The sequence below is a fragment of the Aethalodelphis obliquidens genome, unplaced genomic scaffold (assembly GCF_003676395.1).
Source record: "Aethalodelphis obliquidens isolate GAN/ISIS:26980383/991018 unplaced genomic scaffold, ASM367639v1 scaffold29, whole genome shotgun sequence".
NCBI classification, from domain to species: Eukaryota; Metazoa; Chordata; class Mammalia; order Artiodactyla; family Delphinidae; genus Aethalodelphis; species Aethalodelphis obliquidens.
The window spans coordinates 882,738-909,037 of record NW_020837973.1 but is presented as its reverse complement, the minus strand read 5'-3'; the positions used below and the strand labels follow the sequence as shown (position 1 = coordinate 909,037).

The following is a 26,300-nucleotide window of genomic DNA, read 5'->3' as shown; positions in this document are numbered from 1 at the left end:
TTTCCAGACTTTCCCAAATGCCCTCTCCTCCTTGGAGACCTCCGTGACCTTCCAGTAGGAGTTACTGCTCCCTTCCTCAAGCTTCGGGGCCTTTCCAGCCCCTCTTTTCCCCCAGGCACCCGCTGGGCCCACCTGTGCTGGTGTTATCCCCCAGCTCGGGGCAAACCCACATCCTTCCCCCAACCTCCCGGCCAGAGCTGGGGATGTACTAAGGGTTAGTCAATCATGAATATGAAGATTTAAGCCACTACACCCATCTAGAAGAAACTTTTTGCTTCTCTAAATGAGTCTATTTTCTCTCTCTCTCTCTCTCTCTCTCTCCCTCTCTTTTTCAAACAATAATGTGATATAACCAAAATGTCTCAGGAGCCTAGAGCGAAGGTGGCATCTTTGAGAAACATCTCCTGAATCCCTACGACGTTCTAGGGCTTTGAGGCGAATAAAAAGGTTCGGGAGATGTCAGACCACCCAGGGCAGGAGGCCCTCCTGATGGGAGAGCAGGGTGGGCTTTGGGGAGTGAAGTGGTGTGGGAAGGGGTGGAGAGGGGCCAGGCCAAAATGTCCTGTAGAAATTGGGATGAGAACCAACAAGTGGATTGAAGAGGAAGCGGGAGATAGGCATATTCAGAGGGGTTTCAAGGGGCCTCCTAAGTCTATTTTGTCGATACGAAGAGATCGAAAACACCTCCCTGGGCTTTGCTTAGGTTTTGTGGGGAGTTTTGTTGGTTTTGTTTTGTTTGTTTTGGTTTTGCTTGGGCTTTTTCAGTCCAAGCATCCCTAGTGGCCTATAGATTCGTTAGGATTAAGTTTGCTTGCAAGCAACAGAAAAATCCGAAACAATAACCACTTAAAGATAGAAGCGTACTTCTCACAACCACGAAGGCCAGCGGTAGCCACCCAGGGCTGGGAGCATCCTCCACATGGTCCGGGACTTGGGTTCCTTCTCTCCGATTGGTCTGCTAGGATGCCTTCCACTCCCAAAGTTGTTTCATGGCTCAAGATGGATGCTGCAGCTCCAGCCATTACATTCCCCTTCCAGCCAGCAGAAAGGCACCCTTGCTTAAGGGCACTTCCCAGAGGTTCCACAAATCTTGTGCTTTTGCCCCGTCTGCTGCTGGAACGTAGTCATATGACCACAACTAACTGGCAGGTAGGTTAGGAAATGCAGTCTTTATCCTGGGTGGCCGTGCTTCCCTGTGAAACGTGCGTATTCCATCACGAAGGAGGTGCGGATGGGTGTGGCCTGGCCTCTACCCCTCTCCTCACCGTGAACGCCCTCCTTCAGGAATATGTCCTTCTTCCGAAAAGTGAGGTCTCCGTTTGCAACTTTGTAAAACTAATTCGACACAGTATTTCTCAATGCCAACTGGAAACAATTACTGTAAGCAATTTTTTTCATAAAAGATCACTCCTTTGAGAATATATTTTCATATTTGTGCTTTCTTTTGACATTTCGGGAAGCAAAATTACATGCAAACATTTGTTCTGCAAACCCAATGTGTGAAGAAGCTGTGCCTCTGAGTTCCAAAATCTGTTTAGTTTGCACAGAGGCCCACGGAAGAGCATCATCTCAGCTCATGTTCCACTCCAAGGATCGTCTTCTTAATGCCACAGAAAATGGAACGCTGCTAAGGGGACACCGCTAAGAGAGGGGCCGTGGGATGACGAGACTTTAAACCCCTGCGGCCCCTTACAGCTGCATCTCTGTGTAAGTGGCTTCAGATCACCAGCGTTACCCCACGTGAGTTGTAAGTGCTCACCTGAATATTAAATGACAGTCAAAAATTACACATAAGGGGGCTTCCCTGGTGGCGCGGTGGTTGGGGGTCCGCCTGCCGATGCAGGGGACGCGGGTTTGTGCCCCGGTCCGGGAAGATCCCACATGCCGCGGAGCGGCTGGGCCCGTGAGCCATGGCCGCTGAGCCTGCGCGTCTGGAGCCTGTGCTCCGCAACGGGAGAGGCCACAGCGCTGACAGGCCCGCGTACTGCAAAAAAAAAAAAAAAAAAAAAATTACACATAAAATACAGAAAAATGTCAAGTATCTGGATCCTTACTTGATGTCCAATGTCTGTAACTTTGAGGAAAATGGTTTTGTCTGGAATCCAAGTGTTATAAAAATAGGACCTCTCTCTGGAAGGCCACCTGCAGAGATGGATGGCCACAGGGCAAGTCCATCCTGACACGTGAGCTGAAGGAACGACGCCTGGAAACACGGCCGCGGCCTTCACTGGTCCTGGCTTAGATCTTGACCTCAGTCTCTGCACCTCCATTTTCCTATCTATAAAATGGCCCTACTTGGCCCGAGTGTGAGGGGAAGGGGGAGGGGAGGGAGGGAAAAAGCGGTCGGGAGAGAAGGGGGAGACTGGGGAAGGTGCTGACGGGGGTGGACGAGGTCAGGGCAGCCGCCAGCCAGGGGAGAGTGGACAGAGACTCCAGGAGCGTCTGGGAGCCCCGGCAGTAAGGTGGACGAGGGGCGTGACCAGCAGTGAGATGCCCAGGAGCGTCCAGATGCCGATGGACCAGGGCCCAGCAGTGTGGGCCCCAGGACCGGCCGTGGGAGGGTGGGGAGCCCGGGGTGGCAGCGGGTCCGGGCGGCCGGGGGTGCGGCTGCGCCAGCCCTCGGAGAGGACGGACACCTCGGGCCCCTCTGCTGTCCTGCCACCTCCAGAGGGTTCTGGGCCCTCCCCGGTGCCAGAGAGCAGCCCGTGCTGAGGGCACCAAACCAACACAGGCAAGACAGTGACGCTGCCCAGGCCACCAGCACCCGGGCAGCCCGGCTCCAGCCACGGCCACGGGTGGAGCTGGACGCCGGCAACGAGACTTGCGCGGGCACATCCTCGCCTCTGCCAGGTCTGAGGAGGGGGAAGGGCTCTGAAATCCTCCAACAAGAGGCCAGACCTCACCTGTGTGTGCTGGTGGCTCAGCCCGTGCTCGCGGAGACGCAGGCGTGAGCTCCATCCAGAGCCTAGGGGACACCGACACAGCCAGGCTTTCTTTAAGGGACCACGTAACGTAAACTCCTGAGCGTGCAAAAGCAATATTGTCTTCGTGCTTCTATGCTGGACTGTGCACCTTGAATCTAAACTGAGTACAGAGAAGATGGCGCTCTTCACTGTGTACTAGACAAACGCTGCGTAATAACGCTCAACTGGCTGACGTCCATCAACATTATATTTTGATAGGCTGAAGTCCCCAGATAGGTAATATTTTCTTTCTTTTTTTTCCCTCCAAATTGCATCAGTGTTGGGTTGAATAAGAAAGCACGACGGGGGATACTTCACGGCCTTAGAAACGCGCTCACACCCACAGTCCCCTTCTGCCCACGTCGACACCCGTCCCCTGCCCTGTGGAGGGCCCCGGGGGAAGGATTCAGGCCCTGCAGCCCCGTCCCCATGGCTCACGGGCGGCACGGGGACCCCTCCCCACCTCGAACCCTCCGAGGACTGGACGGGCAGCGGGTGCCCGGAGCAGAACAATCCTCAGTGAACTGGGTGCTGGGGTATTTTATGGCCAAATGCGTACGGAAAACTCTCCCAAAGGGATCAGCAAGGTAACGTAACAAGGAGAGCGGCGGGCGTGCAGTGAGACGAGGCCCCGGTGCAAGTGGGGCCACGAGGCCCACAGAAGAACTTGCTCCAGGGCCGGTGCAGCTTGTGACGTCCTGAGCCATCCTTTGCAGACGCCACCAGGTTGCTTCTGGACGTGGGCGTTCTGGCTGAGCTGCTTCTACCGAGGTGATAGCCCCCAGCCCACGGGAAGAGGGAGCCCTGAGCCCTGACCTCTGTGGGGTGGTGGAGGGGACAGAGGCTGTATTTTATCTTTAGCATCTATTCACAGATTTTGCCAAGATTGCCCAAGATTAGCTGGCCATAATAGGCTGGATCATGCTCCCCAAAAAAGATGTGCTTAAGTCCCGACCCCTGGTACCTGTGGAAAGAGCGTGACCTTATTTGGAAACAGTGTCTTTGCAGATGTGATTGAAGTAAGACCTCCAGGTGAGACCCTGCTGGATTGAGAGCAGGCCTTCCACCCAGTGACTGGTGTCCTCCTAATAGAAAGAAGAGGGCGGCTGGAGACCCACAGACAGACACTGCCCTATAGCTATTAAAGAGACTGCATTTCAGTTAAAAACACTCCCAGAAAGAAAACTGCACACCCAGATGGCTTCATGGGAAATTCTACCAAATATCGAAAGAAGAGATAGAGCCAGCTCCACACACACTTCTCCAGAAATTTCAAGAGAACTGAACAACCGCTTCTAAGGCTAACATCACTCTGGTTGCAAATCCAGACACAGATGTTATAGGAAAGGAAGCAGCATCCTGCGTGAATACAGATGCCAATTTTCTTTTAAAATGTTTGCAGATAGAATCCACAATGTAAACAAAGGACAGTACATCGAGCCTAGGTGGGAGAAGACAGGGATGTCCACGTCACCGCTTCTATTCGAAAGTATACTCAAGGGCTTCCCTGGTGGCGCAGTGGTTGAGCGTCCGCCTGCCGATGCAGGGGACGCGGGTTCGTGCCCCGGTCCGGGAAGATCCCACATGCCGCGGAGCGGCTGGGCCCGTGAGCCATGGCCGCTGGGCCTGCGCGTCCGGAGCCTGTGCTCCGCAACGGGAGAGGCCACAACAATGAGAGGCCCGCGTACCGCAAAAAAAATAAAAAAGTATACTCAAGACTCCAACCAGTAAGAAACAAAAGACATCCAAATTAGAAAGGGAAGGAGTAAAACTGTCTTTATTAGCAGAGAACGTGACTTTCTATCGAGAAAATACAGATACTAGAACTTGCAAGTGAATCTAGTTAGTTCATGACATGAAATCTGTATTAGAAATAAATTGTATTCTTATATACTAGCAGTGAACAATCAAAAATGGACATTTTTCAACAAGAATTTACTGTATAGCACAGGGAACTATATTCAATATCTTGTAATAATCTATTGATCTAATGGGAAAGAATCTGAAAATATATATTATATGTACACACATAAGTGAATCACTTTGCTGTACACCTGAAACTAACACAATATTGTAAATCAACTATACTTCAATTAAAGAAAAAAATAAAAAGGGGCATTTTTAAAGTATTGTGTACAGTAGCACCAAAAATTTAAATACTTACTGATAAATCTGACAAAAGATATACAAGATCATACACTGAAAACTACAAAACGTTGCTGAGAGAAATTAAAGCAAACCTAAATAAGTTGAGAGATAAACCATGTTCATGGATCAAAAGACTCAATATTGTTAAGATGCTATTTCTCCCAAAACTGATGTACAAAAGCAACATAATCGTAACGAAAATGGCAGAAGGAATTTCCTGTGTAAATTCACAAACTGGTTCTAAGATTCACATGGAAATGGAAAGGACCTAGAATAGCTGGAACAACTCGCAAAAAGAAAAACTATGTTTGAGGACCAATGCTGACTGATGTCAAGACACATTATAAGGCTCTAGTAATCAACACGGTGTAGAATTGGCATCAAAGTGGATAAACAGATCAACGCGCAGCATAGACAGTCCAGAAATAGAAGCACATACATGTGGTCAGTTAACTCCTGACAAAGGTACAAAGGCAATTCCGTGGTAAAAGGATGGTCTTTACAATAAATGGTCTGGAACCATGTATGCCACGGGCAAAATATTAAAAAGCCTTATATATATATATATATATATATATATATATCTCACATCAAATAAAAAATGTGTTCACAATGGACTATATGCCTAAATGTAAAATATGAAATTATAAAACTTCTTGAAGAAAACAGGAGAAAGTATTCATGACCCTGGCCTAAGCAAGAATATTTTTAGATATAACACTAAAACGCAGGATTCACTTAAGAAATGGTAGATTCAAAATAACCATGAAAGACAGAACTCAAAATAAATATAAATATGAACACGTGGGGGTTTATCCAGAAATACAAGGTTGGTTTAAAATTGGAATATCAACCAATTTAATTCAACATATTAACAGGATTAAGGAGAAAAACTATATGATAGATCTTTGACAAAACGGCAAAAACTCTCAGCAAACTGGGAATAGAAAGGAACTTCCTCAGCTTTATTCAAGGTGGCTATGAAAACCCACAGCTAAGGTCGATGCAGAATCCCTTCCCCTAAGATTGTTAACAAGGCACCACCTCTGCTCAGCATCGTGTACTGACGTCCTAACCAGTGAAATGAGAGAAAATCAGAACAATAGAAGACACACATGTTAAGGAGGAAAAAGCAAAACTACCTTTATTCACAGGTAGCATGAGCATGAATAGGGAAAAGCCTAAGAAATCTACAAACATGCTATCAGAACGAAGAAATGAATTTAGCAAGGTTGAAGCATACAAAGTAAACACACAAAATCCAGTTGTACTTCTCTGTATTAGCAACAAACTTCTAGAGACTGAAATTAAAAATCAGTCCCGGGGCTTCCCTGCTGGCGCAGTGGTTAAGAATCCGCCTGCCAATGCAGGGGACACGGCTTCGAGCCCTGGTCCGGGAAGATCCCACATGCCGTGGAGCAACTAAGCCAGAGAACCACAACTACTGAGCCTGCACTCTAGAGCTCACGAGCCACAACTACTGAGCCCACGTGCCACAGTTACTGAAGCCCGCGCGCCTAGAGCCCATGCTCCGCAACAAGAGGAGCCACCGCAATGAGAAGCCCAACGAAGCAGCAACGAAGACCCAACACAGCCATAAATAAATAAATAAATAAAAACCGTCCCATCAGTCCCATGTGGGAATTCCCTGGCTGTCCAGTGGTTGGGACTCTGCGCTTTCACTGCTGGGGCACAGGTTCAATCCCTGGTCCGGGAACTAAGATCCCATAAGCTGAGCAGCACAGTCAAGAGGAAGAAAAAAAAAAAGGTCCCATTTACAGCAGCATCAAAACATAAAACAATTAGGGGCAGAATTAGAAAAACATAGGTAAGACCTATAAGTGATAAGCAAAATCATGAAACATTGCTGAGAAAAATTAAAGAAAACCTAAATCAATGAGATATATACCATGCTCAGGGATAGATAACAATATTACTAAGATGTTGAATTTTCCAAATTAATCAGTAGATTTCACACAATCTCATTAAAAATCCCAGCAGATGTTTTTGAGATATTAACAAATTGATTCTAAAATTTCTATGGGAAGTGAAAGGATCTGGAAGAGGAACAAAGTTGGAGGACTTACATTATCTAATTTCAAGGTTTAACACAAAGCTTCAGTAATCAAGGCAGTGTGATGTTAGCACAGGGGTCGATGTACAGATAAATGAAACACTACACGGGGCCCAGAAATGGACCCCAGACTCACGTCACAAAGTTGCCAAGGTAAGTCAACGGGGCAAGGATGTTCTCGTCAATGATGGTGCTGGATATCCAGAGAGAAAACGATATAAGCCTCTGTCTCCACCCTCACCACAGGGCTTCACAAACAGTAATTTCCAATGGAATCTAGACCTACAAGGCTAAAGCTAAAACTATAACACTTTTTAAATTAATTAATTAATTAATTAATTTGGCTGCATTGGGTCTTCGTTGTTGCGTGCGGGCTTTCTCTAGTTGCGGTGAGCGGGGGCTACTCTTCGTTGCAGTGCGCGGGCTTCTCATTGCGGTGGCTTCTCTTGTTGTGGAGCACGGGCTCTAGGTGCACGGGCTTCAGTAGTTGTGGCACACAGGCTCAGTAGTTGTGGCACACGGGCTTAGTTGCTCCGCGGCATGTGGTATCTTCCCGGACCGGGGCTCGAACCCATGTCCCCTGCATTGGCAGGTGGATTCTTAACCACTGCGCCACCGGGGAAGTCTGATTAAGACAATTCTTGAAGGGCCAACCGGAATTTATCCTACTGGCGACTAAGGCACATTAATCCAAAGGTACAGATGTTAGAACAGTGTGGTACCAGCCCCGGAACGCACAAACCAATGGAATAAAATAGAGCATCCAGAAATAGCTGTATAAACACTTCTCTTCATGCCCAAAGCGAGACCACAAGTGGAGACACAGATTGATCAACGGTGTTGAAAATATTGGGTCACTGTGTAAGAAGAAAAATCTGTAGCTGGGTTAGAAACAACCGTGAAAGGCAGAACTAAAAATAAATATTAGAAGAAAATGAAAGAATGTCTCTTCCTCTCCTGTAAATAACTCTGGAATTCAAAAACTAAACAAACCAAAACTACCTCATCACCCAGGAACAGGCAGGTACCTCCCGCGCTCCGTGCATCTGGAGCGCAGGAAGTGGTTCTCTCTACATCCACCTTCACCAAACCGAGCACAGCAAGAGCGGGGAGCTGCAGGGACACAGCTGTGTCCCCAGAGCACAGCCAGCAGCTCCTGGGTCCCAGTGTCCAGGGTCCAAGAGTTCCTGGGGATTCCAGGCGACTGGCTTTAGTGGTTAAAGGACCCACCTGGTGGTTTTTTCCAAAACCAAGAAACTAAGGCCCAAAATGATTGAAAGCTTTCTTTCTCCTCTAGCAAAAGGAACTGCTTATAACTGCCTGCCCAAGACCAGCTTCTCCCAACCAAGCTTCCAGAGCCCTCTGGGACTTCCGGAACATTCCATCACACTATGAAAATTGAAGCCTAGGTGTGAATGACCAGTGCAAGCCAACAAGCTTCCCAGCCCCTCTTCCGAGCCCGCAGCACCCTCCCCCAGCCCCTACCCGGCCTTCTCAGTCCGCAAAACTGACTCCCCTCCCCCCCACCCCCCGCACGGAGGTCCCTCATCCCCAGCGGGTAACTGTCCTCCTTTCCAGCTGTAGCAGACAGGGCTCCCCATCCCATCCCAGCCCGCCCTGTCCCTTCCCCTGATCCGGGATCCTTCAGGACTGAGATGGGGCCACAGTGGTGGTTTCAACCTCCCCTGTAGGGCTGGCTTTTTGCCTCCTGCCCCCAGCCCTTCCCCAAAGAGACAGTCCTGGATCCGAACCCCTCCCCTCCCCAGGCCTCCACTTCCCTCCTACTCCTCTGTCACCCAACTTTCCCCATGGCCCAGTGCAGGCTGGTCTCTACCGCTGGCTACTGCCACTGAGTGGCCATCCCAGTTCTATCCTGGTCGGTCCTCCTGGTGGGGGCGACTCCAGAGCATCACCCCTGGCTCCCCAGCCCCGCTCTCCTGGCTGTCTTCCGCCCTCCTCGGCCACTCGGGGACCACCAGGCTTCTGCTCGTTGTCAATGAGTGGAGCATGCCTCCCTCACCCCTTTCCCCTCACACTGCCCAGCCCCCCGCACCATCCCACCAGCTCTCCCAGCCGTCAGAGCACCTGAGCACCGAACGTCCAGGAGGTCAGCAGAGGGCCAATGGCCTAGAGGCAGAGGAGACGGAGCCCACCTGTGTCCACCAGCAAACGAGGCCCATCATGACCCCCGGTGCTTTCGTGTGGTCACAGCATGGTGGCGACGGCAGGCGCTGCTCCAGTTGCCTTTTACAGATGTGACAACCGAGGTTCTGAGGAGTGTTCACTCGCCCGGGTCGAGCATGAGGCTTTGAAGAAGTTTGGACCCAGCCCTGCACTTTCCCTTCTGTATTAACAATGCACGCAGGATGCCGGCGACTTCAGGGGGAACCCCTGGCCTCCCTTTTGGCCCTCCTTGCCCCAACGTCTCTCTCTCTCCATCAAAACACAGAAGGGTCCTCAGCATGGCAAGGCTTCACCACGGCATCCGTGAGGGTATTGGCTGTGTTATCAGAGGGCAGATCACTCCCTGACGTGCTGCCCAGGAGAACGCAGATGCCCCAGGAGCCCAGGGCTTTGGAGAAGGTCAGCCAGGCAGCCCCAGAACGATGTGGGAAGAACTGGGGCTCCTCCCCAAGGTTTCGGGAGTCCTTCCTCACCCGCCACCCACTGCCTTCTCCTGCTCTCCGTCACGTGCCTGTCGGGCCACAGGAGAGATCTGCGGAAACGTGGCTGTTCTTGATACTAAAGGTTTGCGGTGACTTTCTGAAATTTATAGACTTTGAACAGGGAGTTATTCTGCATTTGCCCTAGTTAGTACTGTGCCACAGTTAGGGATCCCCTGTGCACCCCCTTCACCCAAAAGAGTAATCCCAAGAACTAGAGTCCTCAGGCAATGAGAAAGATCCACCACCCCCTTCTCAAACCTCTGGGTCCCTGGACCCTGTGGTCTGAGTGGACCCCGTGCATCTGGGATGAGGCCTGCCCTCAGGGGCTCCTGGTGCAGCCCACAGCCAGGGCTGGCAGGACCACGGGGCAGCGCAGCGTAGCCCATCTGGGGAGGACAGGTGAGGAGGAAGAAAAGCCAAGGGAGCTGGGTCTGGGACGGGGACCCAGTGGAACCTCTCACACGTGCGCCTGGCCAGGCGCTGCTCAACAGCGCCCCTCGGGATTTGGGCAGCTGGGGCTGCCTCCCTTGGGGACTGCTCTGGGGCTCTGCACCCACAGCCCGGGGTAGCGCGTGCCCGCCCCATCTCCACGTCGCTGCACTCCTTCCGCTCCACAGGCCGCGCCCCGGCTCGGCGCCCTGAGCGGCGGAAGGGGGCAACGTGGCGGGCCGCGCCGCGCTGCGGACTCGATCTCCCCTTCTCCGGGACCAGGCCCGCCTCGTGAGTCCCTGTGGTCAGGCCACCGCGAGAGGCTCTCCGCCAGGGCCTCGGCACCCCTCGGGACCCGCGCCCAGCGGCTCCGGCTGGCACACCCGGGAGCAGCGCGCGTAGCCCTGGCCCGTCCGCGCGCGCTGGGGCGGTCTCTCCGGGCCCGCGGGGGGCGGGGCGAACAAGCACGCCCCTCCCCGGTCCGCCCCGCCCACCCCGCCGGCGCCCCCCGCCCGCCCCGCCCCGCCCACGTCATGCAGCCTCCCCTCCCGCGCCTGCGCGGCCGCGCGCCTGGCCCGCTCCAGACGCCGCGCATCCTCTGCCCGCGCCCGGCGCCCCGCGCCCAGCTCAGCGCCCGGCTCCGCGACCCGCTCCTCGCCCGGCCCGGCGCCCCGCTCCCCTCGCCGCGGGCGGCGCGGCCATGAGGCTGCGGGGACGCGATCCCCGAGCCGCCCCCGCCTCCAGCGCGGGGGCCGGCGACGCGCGGCGGCTGGCGCCCCCGGGGCGGAACCCTTTCGTGCACGAGCTACGACTCAGCGCCCTGCAGAAGGCCCAGGTGGGTGTCCGTCGTGTGCCCAGCCCGCCCCGGGCCCGGGGCCGCGCCGAGGGTCGGGGATGCGCGGCCGGAGGGGGCTGGGAAGGGGACCTTGGGCGCGGCCCAGCCCCGCGGCGCCCCGGGGCCCGCGATCGCCACACTTCCCTGCGACCCGCAGCCTGCATCCCCCGCCGTCCTCACCCCATCCCCGGTTCCCGTCACCCTAGTTCCCACCGCCAGTGCCCTGAACCTGGCTCCGCATCCCCTTTCCCCAGGTCCCCGCTCCCGGCTCCATCCCCCTCTCCTTGATCCCTGGACCCCGCAGCCCTTTGCCCTGGCCTCTGCACCCCGATGTCGTACCCGCACCCCGGTCGGTCGGCGCCGCGCGCTCTCCTGGTCCCGGCGTCCACTGCCGCCGCGTGCAGGCCCCGCGCGGTACCAGAGCGGCTCCCCCTGGATGTGACTTCGTCACTTGATGCGCTTCGTGTGGGGGGACCTCTTTGGTCACTTGAGTCAGTGCCGGCGGCAGTGGGGTGCGGGCTGTGGGCTCCCTGGAGCTGCCGGCAGGACGGTTCTGCGTCTGCGGGTTTCCACGTTGTTTCTGGGGGACTCCCTTGGGGGTTAGTCTGCGGCCAGAGTCGGTCGCGGCCAGCCTGGTGCAGCCTGGGGTACAGCGCGCAGGCAGCCTGCTTCTGGCTCGTTTTATCTGCGGGGTGGTCTGGTCCTGGCTGAGGGACGGCGGCTGCAGGAGGCAGGGCGGCCCCTACACTTGTCCCCTGCCTTCACGTGGCTCCCGACCTGGAGGGGTACTTCTCTGACCTGCTGGGATCTCTGAGCTGACCGTGAGCTGTGTCCGCATTTCTGGAGGATTGCTCACAGGAGGGCCTTTCTTTGACTCCAAAACTATGCATAGAAGCAGGGAAGTTCCAGGTCTTCAGGGGTTGTCTAGCCGGTGGGGCGTACACCTCCAGCAACACTTTCTGTGGGAAGATCGGAGTTTTTTAAATGTGTAAAGTAACTCATCTGAAATCATATTAAAGTGAAAAGTTCTTGAAGTCAGTCTAAAACTATCATTTCCCCAGATGCCTGCCTCTTCTCTAACAGCCCCCTTGGTGGGTCCGATGGTTGCCAGTGGGGAGCAGAAACGGGCAGAAGACTGGTGGGGGGCGGAGAACGGAGAGTGGCAGCCCCCCGGAGACATGAAAGGACAGGGCCGTCCCACCCCGCCCGCCATGTGGTCCCCGGTGCCTCCCCCCTCGTCCTCATTGGCTCACACGCCCCCTTGTCTCCCCCAGGTGGGGCTCACAGTGGCTTCCTCTGAGCTCCTGAGTGAGCCCCCGTCACTGTCACACCCCCGCCCCCTGCTTCCAGGGTCTTCCTCCCGCTGCTTAGAGCCCTCGGGAGGGGGCTCCCTGGGATGGAGCCCTGAAGCCTTCGGGCGGTTTCCGGCGCCCCCCAGGCCTGTCACCCTTGCTCCTGCTGCTGCAGAGCTGGCCCCTTTCCGCTCCTAACCCCTCTCTCCCAGCCCCTCTGCTCCTCCCTCAGGTCTGGGGTGAACTGTCTCCACCAGCAGGAAGCCCCCTGCGCCCTGGAGGGCCTCCTCCGTGTCCCTGTCACACTGGCAGCCCCCGTTGCTGCGGGCGCACGGGGCAGGGGGTCAGGTCTGTCCTGCCCGGGACCGTGCTCACTGCCCCAGGGGATGGAGGAGCCGCACGCAGAGCCAGCTGGCTGTTGAGGGAATGAACGGGCGAAGGGACAGATGTCAGAGCAGAGTCTGAAACCCTGACCCCCTTCAGGTGGGGGCCACAGGGTTGGGAATTGGAGGATCCCAGCTGTGGGCTGTTGTCTCAGCATCTGGATGAGTTCAGAAGAAGAATAGGTGTGTGGGAAAAAAAGAACAGGTGGGTGGCATGTTTTCACCTGCCTCCAAGGGAGGGATACTTTGTACCTTGTTGCAGTGTTTCAGAGGCCGGGTCAGAATAATCTTGGTGTATTTGTAACAAAGCCCTGTTTCTGCCCAGGGGTCTGAGGCCCCAGGTGTAGTCTGTACTCTCCAGTTTCCAAGTCCAGCTCTGCAGAGGCATTTCGCTTTTTACCAGCAATGTTCTGCAAAACTCTCCCCCTTTACCATACTTTGTTACGGTAAAGTTTGAGCAGAGTGGACTTGGCCTATGCAAGCAAAGAAAGCCCACCTCCCGAAGTCAGTACATAAATGGATCCTGCAGTGTCCGAGACAGCCGGGGCCGCTCAGAGCTCACCTGAATTCTGAGTTGAGATAGAACAGTAAGTGTGCCTATATTTACCTGCTGGCCTTTGCTGTAGGGGAGGGGCTGCTGCGTGCCTGGGGATTAATGCCCAGTTGGCCCATCTGTCATTTAACTGCAGCTTTAGTGAGGAGCTTAAGCATCTCTTTGGACAGAAAACAACATGTTAAGACCTGAAAAACCATGAAGAGTGGAATATCACATCATCACCCTGTGATGTGGAGTCAGGCGGTGGGTCAATGTCACCGGGTGTTTGTGTACTTCCCGCTGGAAGCCGCGGGTGTGAGCACATCCCCTCCAGCTCTGGTGCTTCCCCATTTCTGAACCCCCTGAACCAGTGTCACCGAGAGTTTACTTCCTGGAGAGCAGCCTGGTTTCCCAAACACCTTGGAACTGAGCCCTCGGAGGGAGAGGCCCTGTGTGCACCCCTCCCCCGGTCCGGTCCTCAGAGAGGATCACAGGAGGGTGACTCCAGGGACAGACCTGTTGGGCAGCCTGCATGGAGTCCAATCACCCAGAAGCGGGTGATCTTTTTCTCCAAGTTCTGATCCAAATGCCCGAGTCTGGGGCTCGGTCTGGATGCCGAGCTAGGGGCGGCCGCTCTGGGGCAGGGAGCCCGCGCCCCGCACACGCCCCAGCCACTCAGGGGAAGGCCCCACATGTACACACACCAGGCCCACCTGCACGCCCTCATGACCCGCAAGTCTGCGTGCTCCACGCAGGAGACTCCACAGTGAGCAGCTCTTCATCCAGCCCCTCCCACAGCCCCAGCGCTGTGCCTGGTGGCGGGGTGGGGGGGTCGGTGGTGGGGGAACGGATGAAGGGGGAGGTGGCCCGGCCTAAAGCCAGTGCTCTTGAGGGGCTGGCGATGATAGAAACTGGGAACGGGAGACGGAGGCCCTCCAGGAGAGCATGTGTCCTGTGGAAGGGGCAGGCTGTGTCCCTGGGGATCTGGGAGGCCAAGGCCCAGAGGCCCCTTCTGAGGACTACTGAGGACCCGGCAGCACGGCCCTGGAAGGCAGGCGGGTGGAGGGTCGGGGGCCGTGTCCTCATGTCCGGGTGAGGAAGCCGAGGCCCAGGTCCTGTGCCGTCCCCGGACTCCGGGCAGCGCGGGCTGGCTCAGGGCAGATGTCTGACCCGCCGCTTCTCTCACAGCTCACCGGGAGCCTCCTGTAATCGGCTCCTACTTTTCTGGAAGGATGCACGTGTGAAACTCCGTGGTGGTTAACGTGGAGGAGTGAGACGGGGGATTCAAGGGTGCGGGATCCGTCTTCTCATTCGTTGCGTTCTTCTGCCCTGAAGTGGGACACACACACACACACACGCACGTGCACACAGTTTCCTCTTACACTCGCATTAATTTCTTAGTGCTGAGCAAAGCACAGTCTTATTTCTCATTTTCACAAAGCAGGATTTTGTCCCTGAGAGTGGGCCCGGCCCGCGCCGGCCCCGCAGGCCCGGGGACCGTCTGAGGAGGTGACCTTGGGCTCCTGTACCCAGCGAGTCTCAGCACGGCCTCCAGGAGCCTCTGTCACGAAGCCGGGCCTTGCCCACCTGCCCCCGGGCTGTCACCACACAGCCAGGACAAAGGCCACCATCCCCGGCGGGCAGGGCCCCAGCCCACTTCTCACGGGATCGCTGCAGGTTAGCACTGGTGTTTCCGTGTCCCGTAAACCTTTAGTCTTGCTGTGAGTTGTTCTGAAATGAGCCCAGAGGAAAGCGTGTGTTTGGAAATACCCTGTGGAAATGCGGTAGCGGGTTTGTTCTCAAGCCCAAGTCACTGCTCGGCCGTCAGTGCGAGGTTTGCGGTAATTTGCTCATTCACACGTTCCTTGGTGTTTTGACCACGTTCCAGCCTTGTGGGCCGGGCTGGAACCGTGGCTGAACACCCTTCGTCACTGCGCACACGGCTGCCGGCCTCCGGGCCCCCCTTGGGCCCAGCATCCTCGGTGGCGCTCCGCAGGGGTCCTGGATGGGGGCCGAGCCGAGGCGCCTGGGACTGCAGCCTGTGTACCCCTGACTCGTGTTTCCATGTTAGACCCAGAGGAGTGAGTTATTTTCCCTAAAAAGTTAGTTGCCACCTAAGAGCTCTTTACACTACATCGTTCACGCTTTTAGCCTTTCAGCCCCTGGAGCTGGGCCTCACCTTGCAGGGTCGTGCTCGGGGTCCTGAGGTCCGGCTGGGGAGGACGGGCCACCCGGCGGGCCCTGCTACTCCTTGCCACCCGAGGAGCCCGGGAGCACAGAGCGACCTCAGTGCCCGAGACAGCGGGGATGCCGCTGGGCTGGACCAGGCACTGAACGCCCGCCCCAAGGCGGGGGTCTGTTTGCTAGCCCTGGAGGGGTAACAGCTGTCCCATGTACAGAGTGAGCGACAGAACCTTCTTTCGGTAGCAGTAGATATTTCTGACCAAGAGGGCAGAGCCAGTGGCCGCTTTTGTTTGTGGGCCTCATAATCTGCACATCCTCACTGGGTCTCGGCAGCTGGAGCCCTGGTCCCCCACCCTGGCTCCCTTCCTGCGGCTGGTTGCTGGCCTGCGACCACCCGGCACGAAGGGGCTGATGTGGGATGTGGAGCCCCTCCTCCCTCCCCCCAGAGTAGCCGGGGCCACTCTGCTTCCAGCCTCCCCGCAGTGCAGTGGTCTCCCGCAGGGCAGTGGTCTCCCCGCAGTGCAGTGGTCTCCCCACAGTGCAGTGGTCTCCTGCAGTGCAGTGGTCTCCCGCAGTGCAGTGGTCTCTCCCGCAGTGCAGTGGTCTCCCCGCAGTGCAGTGGTCTCCCGCAGTGCAGTGGTCTCCCGCAGGGCAGTGGTCTCCCGCAGTGCAGTGGTCTCCCCGCAGGGCAGTGGTCTCCCGCAGTGCAGTGGTCTCCCCGCAGGGCAGTGGTCTCCCGCAGTGCAGTGGTCTCCCGCAGTGTAGTGGTCTCCCGCAGTGCAGTGGCCTCCGTGCAGTGCAGTGGTCTCCCGCAGTGCAGTGGTCTCCTGCAGGGCAGTGGTCTCCCGCAGTGCAGTGGTCTCCCTGCAGGGCAGTGGTCTCCCCACAGTGCAGCGGTCTCTCCCGCAGTGCAGTGGTCTCCCGCAGTGCAGTGGCCTCCGCACAGTGCAGTGGTCTCCCGCAGTGCAGTGGTCTCCCGGCTGCCTGCTCTGGCCCCGCCCTCTCCTTCCATCACTGCCTCACCTGTACCTGGTCCTCAGGAGCTGTCCGACTGGTCACCTCCCCGCTTCCCCAGGCTGCTCAGAGGAGTGACTGCCTGGCTGGGGGACGGGCTGCCCCAGGCTCCTCCCCCCTCCTGCTACTCTTAGCAGCCCCAGGGCCCAGTGCCGGGACCAGCCCAGCCCATGACAATGGAACTGGCGGGCCAGGGGCTACCTGCAACCAGGGCGGGGGGGTGGGCAGAGCTGGGGTGTTCTGGGGTGCTGCCTGCTGCTGGGGGAGGTACAGAACGTACCCATGGGTCACCTTGCAGCTAGAGGGGCCATCCCAGAGCTGGGATTAGAGCCAGGATGTGGTTGGGGGGAACCCCTTGCAGTTGGGGGTAGGGCCAGGATGTTCCCTGGGGCTCCCCACAGCCGCAGGCCTGGAGGCAGAATTTTGGTGAGGGGCCTCCAGCTGTCGGGCTGGGGTTGAGCTGGGATGTCCTGGGGGTGCTCTCGGTACCTGAGGGTGGGGTGAGTAGGAGGTGCCCAGCGGGGGGGCTGCCTGCAGCTGGGAGCCCCAGAGGGCCCGAGGCTGCTGGAGAGGCTCCCACAGCAGGGGGACCAGGACACTCTGGCCAGGGCCCCGCCACTTCCTGCAGGTATTTGCTGAACAGGTGGAAGCAGCGGGAAATGCTGCAGGTCTGGAATTTCGAGATTCTCTTCTTCCGACCCTGCAGTAAGGGCCCCGGAGATAAGGGATTTCCTTGAGCCAGGGTGGGTCTGACGTCTGGGCGGCTCTGAGCTGAGTGAGCAGGGGCCAGCGAGGAGCTTCTCAGGCCCGTTCTGTGCGGTGGGCGGGGGGCGGGTCCTTTGTCATCGGGGTTCTCACAGCTTCCTCCATCCCTGCCTTGGGGACCGCCCCAGGCCCCCCTGCCCGTGTGTCCTGCCCCTGTTGGCCACCCACCAGGCGTGGTAGGATGCTCCTGGCTTCAGACAGTGCAAACATGAGAAGGGGTGCAGATAGGAGCCGGCCGCGAGAGCCCCGAGGGCAGGACCGCCGTGTCCTGCGACACAGCCAGGGGTTCATAGCCACCTGCGGTGAGCCAGCCAGTCGGCAGACGTTACCTCTGAGCCCTGGCACTCACTCGGGTGGCACCCTTCGGCCCAGTGTGTTGTTTGTGGACACAGAGGTGCCCCGCCTCAGCTGCCCCCCTCCCCGCTCCCATGTGTCTCAGCCCCTCGGGGAGACATTCTCGAGGACCAGGCTGCTGGTAGTGCTGGTGGGGTGGGCCCTGAGCCTCGGCACCTCTGTGTGGGACTTGCAGCCCCCTGGGTCCGCTTCTGCCAGTGGGGAGCTCGGAGCCTTGGAAGCTCCCTTTCTGCAGACACAGAATTACCGGGTGTCCTAACCCCACAGGAGAGATGCCTGGGGAAGGAGGTCAGGTGTCGCCGAGTTCCTGAACCAGCACTTGCTTTGGGATCTGAGCCTCGTGCTGGTGGAGCGTCCGGCCCAGAAGGCTTACACCTTCCAGCCTTTCTGCTGCTGCCCATCTGTCCTTCCCACAGAAGGGCTCCAGCCTGGGGTTTGCTTTACTGTGAATTTCACAGCTGGAGACCGCAGATCGCAATCACGGGGACCCCGGGACAGAGCTCTGGTCTCCAGCAGAGCAGTCCTGAAAACCCGGAGGAGATGAGATTTGGTACAAAACTTGGGTGCGTCGGAGGAGGAATGAGGAGGGCCAGGGAGGGTGCAGGCGAGACCTAGAGGCCAGCCCGGCAGGCGCCGGCGGCCAGAAGCAGGGGCGGTGCACCGGCTGTGGGCGCCCCCCACGTGTCCGCCCTGCCTCTCCAGGCCCAGCCTCCCCTCCCACACGTGGGAGGCTCTCCCCCTGTACTTCCTTCCGGCTTCTCTCAAATCCCACCAGTTATTATCCTAGGGGCCTTTCTCAACTGCCCTGGAGACCCGGAGTCCACGTGGCAGGCGGCTCCCGGTGTCCCAAGCGTCCACTGCCCTGGCCTCCCGGGTGGGCTCCTCTGCCATTTGCTGGAATGTACTGAGGCCTCCAGCCTGGCCTGAGTGCCCTGCCCGGCCTCCTTCAGGCCCCCAGGGCTGCGATCTCTGCTGCACTGCCCCCGAGTCCCCCGAACTGCCCCTCCGTGCTGACCGCTGACCCTGGGGCTGCCTTCCCACCTCCTTTGCCTGTGGACCATGGGCCCCACCACCCCCGGCATGCCCCGGCCCCGTGAAAGGCCAGTGTGAGTGCCGCGGCCAGACGCAGGCAGAGCCCGGCAGGATCAGCTGATGCGAAGACTTCGACCCGCCCCCTGGAGCCCTCGGACCCTGGCTGGGAGGAGGAAGGGCCAGTGTGTGGTTCTCCTTGCCGCCTGGGCTGCAGGGCGTCACGCTTAGGGTTCCCTCCGACCAAGTGGGTCTGGTCGCTCAAAGAGCTGCACAGGTGTTCACTGCGGCCTCACAAGATCACCCTGTCAGCTGTGGTTGAAAACGGTGAATATGGTCATCTAGGAAAATCGCTCTGCGTCGGACCGCGGGACAGATTTGTAAACCCGGTGAATTACCGAAAGACACTCATTTTGCAGGAGGTTCCGGATGAGGCAACACACGCTAACACTTGAGTTGAAAGCTCTTGAATAGAGACCACTGGGATGGTGCGGAAGTTGGGCCTGCTTGAGAGTTTGAAAGAAAAAAATAGCTCTTTAGAAAAGCTATATTTAATTTTAGATTTGAGTGGGAGAGCTAGGAAGAAATAGCTTCTATACACAGTAAGCATGGGCTCTGGAAGGAGAGTTTTCCCGAGTGGAGGCACAGGTTATCCTAATAGACACACAGGTAGATGGAGGACCTCAGAGGTCAGTCAGTGGAGGCCTGAGGTCAAGAAGACAGTCACACCTGAGCAAGAAAAAGACAGATGAGTCCAGTGTGAATTTGGGCACAGGATTTATGCAAGTGGGCAAACCCCCAAAAGAAGCCCAGGTACCCAGTAAACATAAAGTGCTGCAGAAGCACAGGACAGGACCTGGGCCCCTGGGCCCCCACGAGCCATTCCCCCCTCGCTGGTGACCCCTCGGAGCTCTGGCCACACCTAGTGTTTCACCTGATGGTAAAGAGAAGCCTCTTCTGCAGAGCAGCTGTGTGTGTGACAAGGGCCAGGGAACAGCCGCGTTTCAGAACGCCAGCCTTTTCTGTTTCACTTGTGCTTTCAAGTATTTTAACTGTTCGAATTAGTTGGGGAAAGGACTGCTCATCTCCTATTTGAAGGCGGTGATGATTTGGGCCGGAAGGCATTTTATATTAAGGACGGTGTTTTGCTGACGGGGGTGAGCGGAGGGGAGGCGCTTCCAGGTTGATTTGCTCACTTTGCATCTCAGGCGTCGGGTCCGGAGCTGGTACTCCTCCTTCCCAGCTGTGACCTCCAAGGGCCTGTGGCTTCACTGTGCCGGCTTGTAAGACTCCGTGGCAATAACTGTGCATTTCCTAAGAAACACAAATAAAGTTAGATGTGTCTTTTTCTCCCTCGCCGCTGCATCCAGCAGGTGGAGGGTTCCCTCAAGGTTCTGCCGGCTTCCTGCCCGAGCGAGGCTGGGGTGCGGCCACCGGCTGCCCAGGGCATCAGGTGTCACCTTGGCAGTTTTAGCATCTTCTGTCTACTCTAAAGGGGGATTCTCAAAAACAGCTGGCTTTATAGTTTGTTTGTTTGTTTGTTTTAATGCATGTAAGTAACAGCAAAGAAAAGATTGATTCCCTAGGTGAGGCCTTCCTGTGTTTCTCCCACGTGCCTTGGAGATCTTTCTGCAGAATCTGCGAGGCTCATTTCTTACTTGCTCCACGTGGAAGAGCTTGGAGGTGACCAGGGCCAGGCTCCCAGGAGAGCACAAGACCAGCCCCAGACGCACTGCTCCCTCCCCTTCCGCCCCAGCTGTGCTTGTCTGCAGGGGTGAGCTCTGTGCCCCACCGGGACTGCAGCTGACCTGTCTCGGGAGGCTCCTCCGGGTCAGGTCCAGGGCGCCTGTCTGACTCCCTCACTCCTCACCCTCTGGCCCTCGTCTGTGGCCGAGGGGTGAGAGGGTGCTGGACCTGGCCCTGCAGCTTGGGGAAGGACCCCCTGGGCAGGGAGGTGCAGGGAGATGGAGGAAGGAGGCCAGTGTGTCCGGCAGCGCCCGTGAGGGAGCCTGGGGTCAAAGGGTTACTCTGCAGCCGTGCAGAACTCTGAGCCCCGATCTGTTTTGGAGGCGGAGCCAGTAGGAGTTGGTAAGAAAGAGAGGTGGCGAGTGTGACTCCCAAGTGTGTGTCCAGGAACAGGCGGGTGGGCGGGGCCAGCTTGGGTGTCCCTTTGGGGGTTGTTGCCAGCTCTCCCGGGACGTCAGTGTAGGGGCCTCGTCCGCATCAGGCCAGGGTCCGAGAATGGGAGGGTGCTCACGGGAGGGAGGGGGTCCCAGGCCTGGGCTCCCCCCGCCCCCTCCGCCGCCAGGGCAGCCCCTTCTGGTCCAGGCTGCTCCTCGAAACTTGGCTTTGCTCCCACCGGCGGCTGACCTTGGGAAGCCGCCCCGCCTCCTGGCCCGGCCTCAGTTTCCCCGCCTGTCTGAGCCCATGCACTGTGGGTGCGTTCTTTCTCTGGGGGGTGGCCTGCACCCTGCCTTCCCTGGAAGGATGATCGCTGACGCCCCCTCTGGCGGCCTGCCTGGGTCCCGCACGGGGTGCCCACACTGTTTGGGAGGGTGAACTGAGTTGCGGGGAGTTGACGGTCGTGTTCCTGGCGCTGCTTCCTTGCACGCTGTGAGCTGGTGAGCCGTCCCCTTGGCTCGCTGCGCCCGTGCCGGGTTCTCTGGCTGGGAGCCGTGTGGGCTCTCCTGGCCTCTGGCGCTTCCTGTGGCCACCAGTCAGCCCAGCGCCTGCGTCCTGGGCTCCCATCCTCGTCGGTTTGGGGAGACCCACAGGGCAGGGCACCTTTTGTCCTTCACACCTGGGATCTGGGCACCCTGGATGCTGGCTGCGTGCATCCCAGGCCCCTGTGCTGGCAGTGCCTGTAGCACCCCCGTTAAGCCAGGCTTCACCTACCCCTCAACGCCACCACCGTGAGTGACTGGCCTATTTTCTGTGTGCTCACCGAGGTCCGCCATCCTTGAAAACACTTCATTCCAGGTTGTGAAGTCATCTAATTGGCTTGCACAGGTCTGTCCCGTCTTGTTTCGTGCCTTTTTTACCGACTGTCGCCCTGGGATGTGTCCGCTGTGTCCCGTGTAATTCATCGCTCCTCCCCTGGCTGGCCCCTGGTGTCTGTCACAGGGGTGACCTTCAGCACACCTGTCCCCCGGTGGCGCCCTGGGTGGCATCCAGCTCCACGGCTACCAGCAGCACGCCCATGGGAGCAGCCCCTGGGGAGCGGGGCCCGCCAGCTGGCCCAGTGTCCACACACAGCTCCCCACCCCTGACCCCGAGTTCTCAACTGCAGCAGAGGCTCCAGCACCGTCCTCACGGCCTGGGGACCAACTCTGAGCTGTGGTTATTCCCAGAAACTCAGGAGCACGTGGACTCCAGCAGAACCAGTGGGCCCTGGGCTCTGCACTCAGTGTCCTTGTGGGCAGTGGCGCAGAGCTCTTGGCCACATGACGTCAGGGGCCAACACGTCTGATGGTCCACATCTGTTCTCTCAGTTCATGGATCTTACCCACTGCCCGAGGATGGTTTGTGGTGACTGGTAGATCGAGCACCCAGCGCACAAGGGCAAAGTCTATTCCTTTTTCTCTTTTCTTAAGTCCTGCTAGGATTTTTTTTAATTTATTTTATTTATATATTTTTGGCTGTGTTGGGTCTTCGTTGCTGCGTGCAGGCTTTCTCTAGCTGCGGCGAGCCGGGGCTACTCTTCGTTGTGGTGCGCGGGCTTCTCATTGCGGTGGCTTCTCTTGTTGCGGAGCATGGTCTCTAGGTGCTCAGGCTTCAGTAGTTGTGGCACATGGGCTCAGTAGTTGTGGCACATGTTAGCTCAGTAGTTGTGGCGCACGGGCTTAGTCGCTCCGTGGCACGTGGGATCTTCCCGGACCAGGGCTCAAACCCGTGTCCCCTGCATTGGCAGGCGGATTCTTAACCACTGTGCCCCCAGGGAAATCCCCTTTCTATTTCTATCAGCATGATTTTCAGGAACTTTCTGAGAAGAGAGATAATGGCTGAGGATGTGGGCTCAGCGCCGGGTTTGTGTGGCCAGCTGGCTGTGTGTGTGCTGGCTTATTACATTTCCTTTCATCATAGGAGGGAGTGCATTTCCCTCCAGCCTCCTGGTGAATGCGGTTCCTTTGGAATGGCGGGATTTCTTCCCAGGATGAAAGCACTGGCATCGGAAAGCGGCTTTGGAGAGTTCCTGGGCCTGCCGGTCAGCGTGCTGACGGTCCCGACGTGCTGGCACCCGGCATCTGGAGCGTCTGCTCTGCCTGTAACGCGGCCGCTGTGTTCTCCAAGCTGCTGACACCAATTCCCTAGTGCTGTCCTGGCCGCACGTGTCGCGTCAGGGTCTCGCACGGCTGACCGGGTCTCGCAGGCGTGTGCTCGAGGGCACAGGCATCGCAGCCCCCTGGGGCCTGTCCTCCCTGGGCGAGGGCCTGGGTCTCTCTAGAGATCTTGTCTCTTAAGTAACGCGTTATGTTTCCTCGTTGGTTGTGAAACATAAGGCACTTGGACCGACTTGCACGTGGGTGATGCCAACGGCCTTGGTGGCCTTGGCAGGGAGGAGGGGTGATTGCCGGGCTGGTCTGAGCCGGGCTTTGGAACCTCAGGTGCTGCACCTGGATAGTTCTGGACCGGTGGATTCGATGAATTCAGTGGGAACTGGAGACTGTTTACATCCAAAGCGAAATTGTCACTTTCACAGTTCTTATCACAGGAAGTGTCAAAACTACAGCAAATGTTTTTGCTTAGGGCGGCGGTAGCAAAGCACCCCAGAGGGGCCGGCTCAAACCACAGGAATTCATTCCTCCCGTTCTCAGGGCTGGAAGCTGAGATCCCGTGTCACAGGGCTGGCTCCTCCTGAGGCCTCTCTCCCTGACGTGTAGACGGCCGTCTTCTCCGTGTCCTCCTGTGGTCCTCCCTCCATGCATGTCTGTGTCCTGATCTCCTCTTCTTATGAGGACCCCGGTCACATGGGATTAGGGCCCACCTTAGTGACCTCATGTACCTTAATCACTTCCTTAAAGGACGGACCTCCAAAGACAGTCACATTTTGAGGTGCTGGGGGTTCGGACTCCAATACATGAATTTGGGGACACAGTTCAGCCCCTGACACCAAAGCAGAGGAAACGCAATGAGCCGCCCCCTCTCCCCACCTCAGCAGTCCCCCCTTACGGCCCCTCTGGGCCCACTGACACCCCCTCTTCCCCCACCAGTGATTTGCAAGCAGAGCCCAGACTCTGTCCTTTCACCAGTAGCAATCCCGTGGGTATCTGCCACTCAAGGACAAAGACGCTGGCAGCCGCTGTGCAGGCCACTGTCACCCCGGCTCCGGGGCGGGGCGGGTTCTTGGCTACAACCGCGCCAGCCCACACACCACCCCCCCCGCCCCGCGACACACACTCTGATCAGAGGGTCCCCGTCCAGCCTGTCGTCTTGGTTTTCTTCCTACAGTGTATTGGTGCATCTGTGTCTCCTGGCCTTCCTTTTGCCGACTGCTTGCTGGTCGTCCGTGTCTTCTGGAAGCTGGTGGCTTCACCCACAACTAGAGAGATCCCATTCCTGTCGGGCACGCCCAGACCCGCCCACCTGCTGGTCTGCTTCCGGGCAGGACCCTCTGTCACACACACGTGCCTGGATGGTGGGTTCTGGACGCCTGTGCGAGCCCTTCGTGGACGCCCCCACGGACACGCCCCCTCCACCCCTTGGCCGTCCCGAGGGACAGTCTCACGGGACAGGCAGCGCGAAGCTTGACATTGCCCCTAGGCCAGTGTCACGATCGGGAGATGGTTTCGTAGGGTCGTCCAAAGGCAACCAGGGAGGCTGGGGCGCGTGTGTGAGCGTGTATAAGTAGAGGTGTGGGTGAGGGTGTGCGTGGACGTGAGCGTGTGCCCTGAGGCGTGCGGGCGTGAGGCTCCCATCACGCGTGGCTCTTCCTGTGTGCGTTCCAGTGCACCGTGTGCTTGGGGCCCTGGGTCCTTTAGGCAGGAAGCGGTGCCCTGGGCCCGGATGGATCACCGCCTGGACCCGCTCTGCTAGGGGCTCGTGCTGAAGTGTGTGGGGCGAGAGTGGGCAGTGCACCTTCAGGTCTGGGTTGAGCCGGCTGCCCGACGACACGGACGTGCAGAGGACTCGCATGTCTGCGTCTGTGCCTGTTAAACCCCTTTTCCATGGGACGGTTTCTCGCAGACAACTTCTAATGGCTTAATCCAAGTAGCTCAGCTGGGCACTCATTGCACGTCACCCTCAAGGGTTGTGTTACAAGCCCTAGTGTGGCCCTCGAGAAGGGTGACCATACAGTTGATCTGGCACTTTTGAGGGTGATGGGCCCCCGGTGATGGCCCAGGGCTGAAGCTGTGGGCAACATCTCAGGAAACCGGTCCCCCCACCCCCCGTGGGCTCCTGAAGGGACCCGCCTCCTCCAAGCAATTTCCATGGCCCCCGCGTGCTTCCTGCCCACCCCGCCCCCCCACCCTGGCGCGTTCCGTTGGTACCTGCCCATCTCGTCTGTGGGAGGCCTGCCTGTTTGCCGAGGGTCGAGGCTGTGTGGTCACTCACACGTCCTTTCCCCACTGGCTGCAAAACTCAGACACCAGGACCGTCTCCCCGAGGCACACAGAGATGCATCCTCTGCGAGGCAAATGTGGTCGCGTCTTGTCCGTGGGGAGTGGCCGGCGAGCCAGCTTGCGGGACGCCATCCGCTCGTCAACCAGCAATTTGAACCGTGCACTTGCCCCGACGCCAGGGTCACCCCTTCACGCCTCGTCATCACCCCAGTTGGTCCGGACAGACTGGGGTGCTGCCTCCCCGGGGCCTCAGGAGCCGTGGGGAACTGGGTCTCTTTCTGGAGCCCTGAGCTCTGTTGTTCTCTTCTGTTGCCTGCAGTAGCAGCCGTCCTGGCCAAGGAATGTGGCCGCACAGTCGGGGCGTGTCCGCGACCCGTGAGTGCTCTGAGCGTGCTGGCCCCGGAGTTCCTGTCCGGCGCTTTGCTGCCTGCCATTCTGTCCAGGGCACGGGCACCGGCTTTAGGGTCCATTTATGGGGACACACCGCAAAGTATCCAGTGACTCAGCTGCCCTGCAACCTGGAGGAGCAGCGGCCACGGGTCATAGGACGAGCGGGTACGCGGGGCTCCCAGCACAGCCCCCGGAGCCGGAGCTCTGGGCCGTCGAGGTGACAGGCAGACCAAGAGACAGCGCCCCGCCAGCGAGGAGGTGGGGTGTCTCTGCCCTCCCTCTGCAGCAAAGTTACAACAGCAAGGATGGAAGAGGATATGTTTTGAAATGAAGGAAAGGCTACATTTTAAAACCTGTGGGATTGAATTAAAGTCCTTAGAGAAAGCTGCCTTCTCCATGTGAATTTGGGGGAAATAAGGTATTTCTGAAAATATGCTCCAGGCTCTTTCCTCAAGAAGTTAGAAAGAACATTAGGGTACACTCAGAGTGGAAGAGAGAGGCCCCTGTAAGATACAAAATTAATGCGACTGAATAGGTCACAGCAGAGATAAGGAACAAATGCGCAAGTGGTTCTGTAAACAGATTAGCGAAGGGGAGGGCTGTCTGTCAGCACGGGCCTGAGGGGTCTCAGAAGCACAAACGCGATGCACGACGCCTAGATCAGGGCAGGGTTGATGTA

The 26,300-nt window shown here is 57.5% G+C and overlaps 1 protein-coding gene across 2 annotated transcripts in view; it reads left to right on the top strand.

The window, feature by feature from the left end:
* The first annotated feature begins 10,878 nt into the window (after positions 1–10,878).
* The window catches only part of LPCAT1 (lysophosphatidylcholine acyltransferase 1), a 41,068-nt gene continuing 25,646 nt past the window's right edge, over positions 10,879–26,300 (top strand). The window contains exon 1 of one of the 2 annotated variants that reach the window (XM_027125452.1): positions 10,879–11,115. In XM_027125452.1, the coding sequence (XP_026981253.1) occupies positions 10,981–11,115 (135 nt within the window). In that variant the 5' untranslated portion in view covers positions 10,879–10,980. Of the gene's footprint in view, positions 11,116–13,356; positions 13,378–26,300 lie in introns of those variants that run through there. The other variant, XM_027125453.1, reaches the window with a different exon arrangement.